Source organism: Cyprinodon variegatus, unplaced genomic scaffold, assembly GCF_000732505.1.
Source record: "Cyprinodon variegatus isolate N-32 unplaced genomic scaffold, C_variegatus-1.0 Scaffold609, whole genome shotgun sequence".
Classification (NCBI taxonomy): domain Eukaryota; kingdom Metazoa; phylum Chordata; class Actinopteri; order Cyprinodontiformes; family Cyprinodontidae; genus Cyprinodon; species Cyprinodon variegatus.
In genome coordinates this window covers 176901-179392 of record NW_015151062.1, presented here as the reverse complement: position 1 = coordinate 179392, position 2492 = coordinate 176901, and the positions used below count along the sequence as shown (strand labels likewise).

Below are 2492 nucleotides of genomic sequence, written 5' to 3'. Positions count from 1 at the left end.
GTTACGCCTCCAGGTAGGAAAGCGGTGGAAAGTTAACCCATTTTCTATGTTTTTCATGCTGACGTCATGACGACCAAGCCCTATAGAGGTCAGATTTGTCCAATTCGTCTTTTTGTCGGTTTTGGGGTCCAGTGTATCCTACTATATCCTACTATGTGAATAATTCCGTCTGAAATGAATGAAAACTGTTTTTTTTAAATGGTTATTGAGTCAGATATGTGGCGGATAATTTTTATTTTATTTAAAGGTTGTCCTTTTGTAATCTGCTGACATTTAAGCTCAGATTCTAATATCTCTACAGTGTGGGGACTATAAATCTGTGACGACGGTACTGCTACTGAAGCTCCTCAGAAATAAAGTTAGCATTGAACAGTTGAGAGAAGTTCGGCATCTATGCCTGTGTGTCGACATGTCACGGTTGCTAGGCGACAGAGTGTACGCTGAGTGAGGGGCAGTGACAGCCAGAGAGGGCTGGACCTGTTTGAATCCACAGCCAAACTCTTCTTGTTTTCATGGACCTCCAAGGAACCGGTCTACCTGGACTGGCAGCCTCTGAAATCAAACATGCTGTAGTCATCAAGCCCCGACTTTAAGGCCCACCAACTAAAGGTCTTATACCTGCTTCAGCAGTGAGTCCAATGATTGCATTCCCTCCTCACCTGCCTCCAAGGCCTGGAGAGGTCTGGTACTTATTTATTTATTTAGGTCAGGTGTGTTGAAGAGTATGAGAAACCAGTTGGGGCCGATTCTGAGGTGCTGTTCCTGTACTTTGGTGTTTCCACAGAGGTCAGCAGGAGACTTCAGAGGGTCTGGAGGAACAGACTGATCAGCAGCTTCAAACAGATCTTGACTCCATCTTTCTGGTTTGTATGATTGTTGATTTTATCACGCCGCCTCACATGTATCTCAGTGACTGACGTTCATTGACATTTCACCATCAGCCTTTTAGGATTTATGCTTGAAAAATGTTCATCTGCTGATATTCAGTCCGTCCATCATGAGGGTTAGAGTCACACAAATAAATCAGAACCAGAACTTTTCCTAATTTTCATAAAGATGATTATTTCCTAGATTGATGGTAATTTAATGGAAAGGTGATGTTATCATCTTGTATCCTAAATCTAATTTTTTGTAATAATCTCTTTAAAGGGATCATAGAATGCAAACCTCGTTTCCATTGTTATAGATGAGTAACGATAGTTCAGTGGGTGAAGTTCAAACCCCATCAACATATCCTTTCTCTGCAAATCTCACGATTCTAAACTTCCACCACACTGGCGTAACTTTCTGAAGGACTAGTGTGGACATGTCCCCACCCACTTTAAAATGGGTGGGGACATGTCCCCACCAATAATTAGTCCATTTGTGTTGGGATCATTTACTTTAGCCAACAGCAGTAACCTCAGGACGCGTCCGGCTGGGTGTTCTGAGAGTTTTCCGTCAGCTTTTCTGTCTCTCTATCCCGCTGCCCCTGAGTCCCGCCTACTGATATGACATCATTGGATCCTCTGTCCATGGCTCCACGTCTGTCACTTTATGATAGAACATGATTGGCTGTCGCTATTCAGCAGCTACTTCAGGTTTGATTTCTAATAAAAAATTTGTAGACGGGTTGGTTTAAAAAAAAAGATGCCACCGAAAAAGTCGTCAGACATTCTGAGCTTTTTCAACAACAAAAAAAGCAACGGAGTGTAAGTAGCCTTGAAAATTAGTATTGTAATGCAATTAGTTTGACCAAAGTAGGTGTTTAAATAGTTTGTTCTTCGCTAGTTTAAAAAAAGCAAAACATCCCGTTTTTTTATTACAGTTTTTTTCCTGTTTTTATTTGTTATTAATGTTGCTGATGTTTCTGAGTCGTTACAAAAGAGCCACTTAAAGGAACCAGTCTTTCTGTACATAATATTTATATTTAGTTACTGTTGCATTCTCAGCAACATGAAAGCAATGAATAAATGAATCACATTTAAATGTGTTTGGGCTTATTTTTAGCCCAGCACTGGAGCTGACGGCTCGGTTCTAGTACCTGCTGCACTGTAGGCGACCAAATTCCCGGGCAATTTTGAAATTCTGACACTTTTTTAGGTGTGAAAAGTAGGACATGTCCTGGAAAAAGAGGACGTCTGGTCCCCCTACCATATCAACAATCTGATGTTGCAGTGAGTGAGTGCTTGTTGCTATGATGCGTCTTTGCTCAGCAGCTTGGCTCGTTGTAAACTAACCAATCAGAGCACAGCTCATCTAAATATTCATTCTCAAACCATAAAAGCAAGAAAAACCTGTGGTTTCATTCTAGGGCTTTTTTACCAGGCTGCATTAGGGCTCATAGAACAGCTAATAGGCCATTTTCAGTCCAGCCAATGTTACACACCCTATTAGAGACCTGAAGGACCAGATACCCTATAGAATCATTCTATCACCCTATTAGAGACCTGAAGGACCAGATACCCTATAGAATCATTCTATCACCCTATTAGAGACCTGGACCAGATACC

General features: G+C 41.4%; 1 protein-coding gene across 1 annotated transcript in view; it reads left to right on the top strand.

Annotated features, from left to right (window-relative positions):
• The window catches only part of LOC107096259 (NACHT, LRR and PYD domains-containing protein 3-like), a 20329-nt gene that overhangs the window by 1845 nt on the left and 15992 nt on the right, over positions 1-2492 (top strand). The window contains exon 2 of the mRNA XM_015392839.1: positions 785-863. Within this exon, the coding sequence (XP_015248325.1) occupies positions 785-863 (79 nt within the window). The remainder of the gene's footprint in view (positions 1-784; positions 864-2492) is intronic.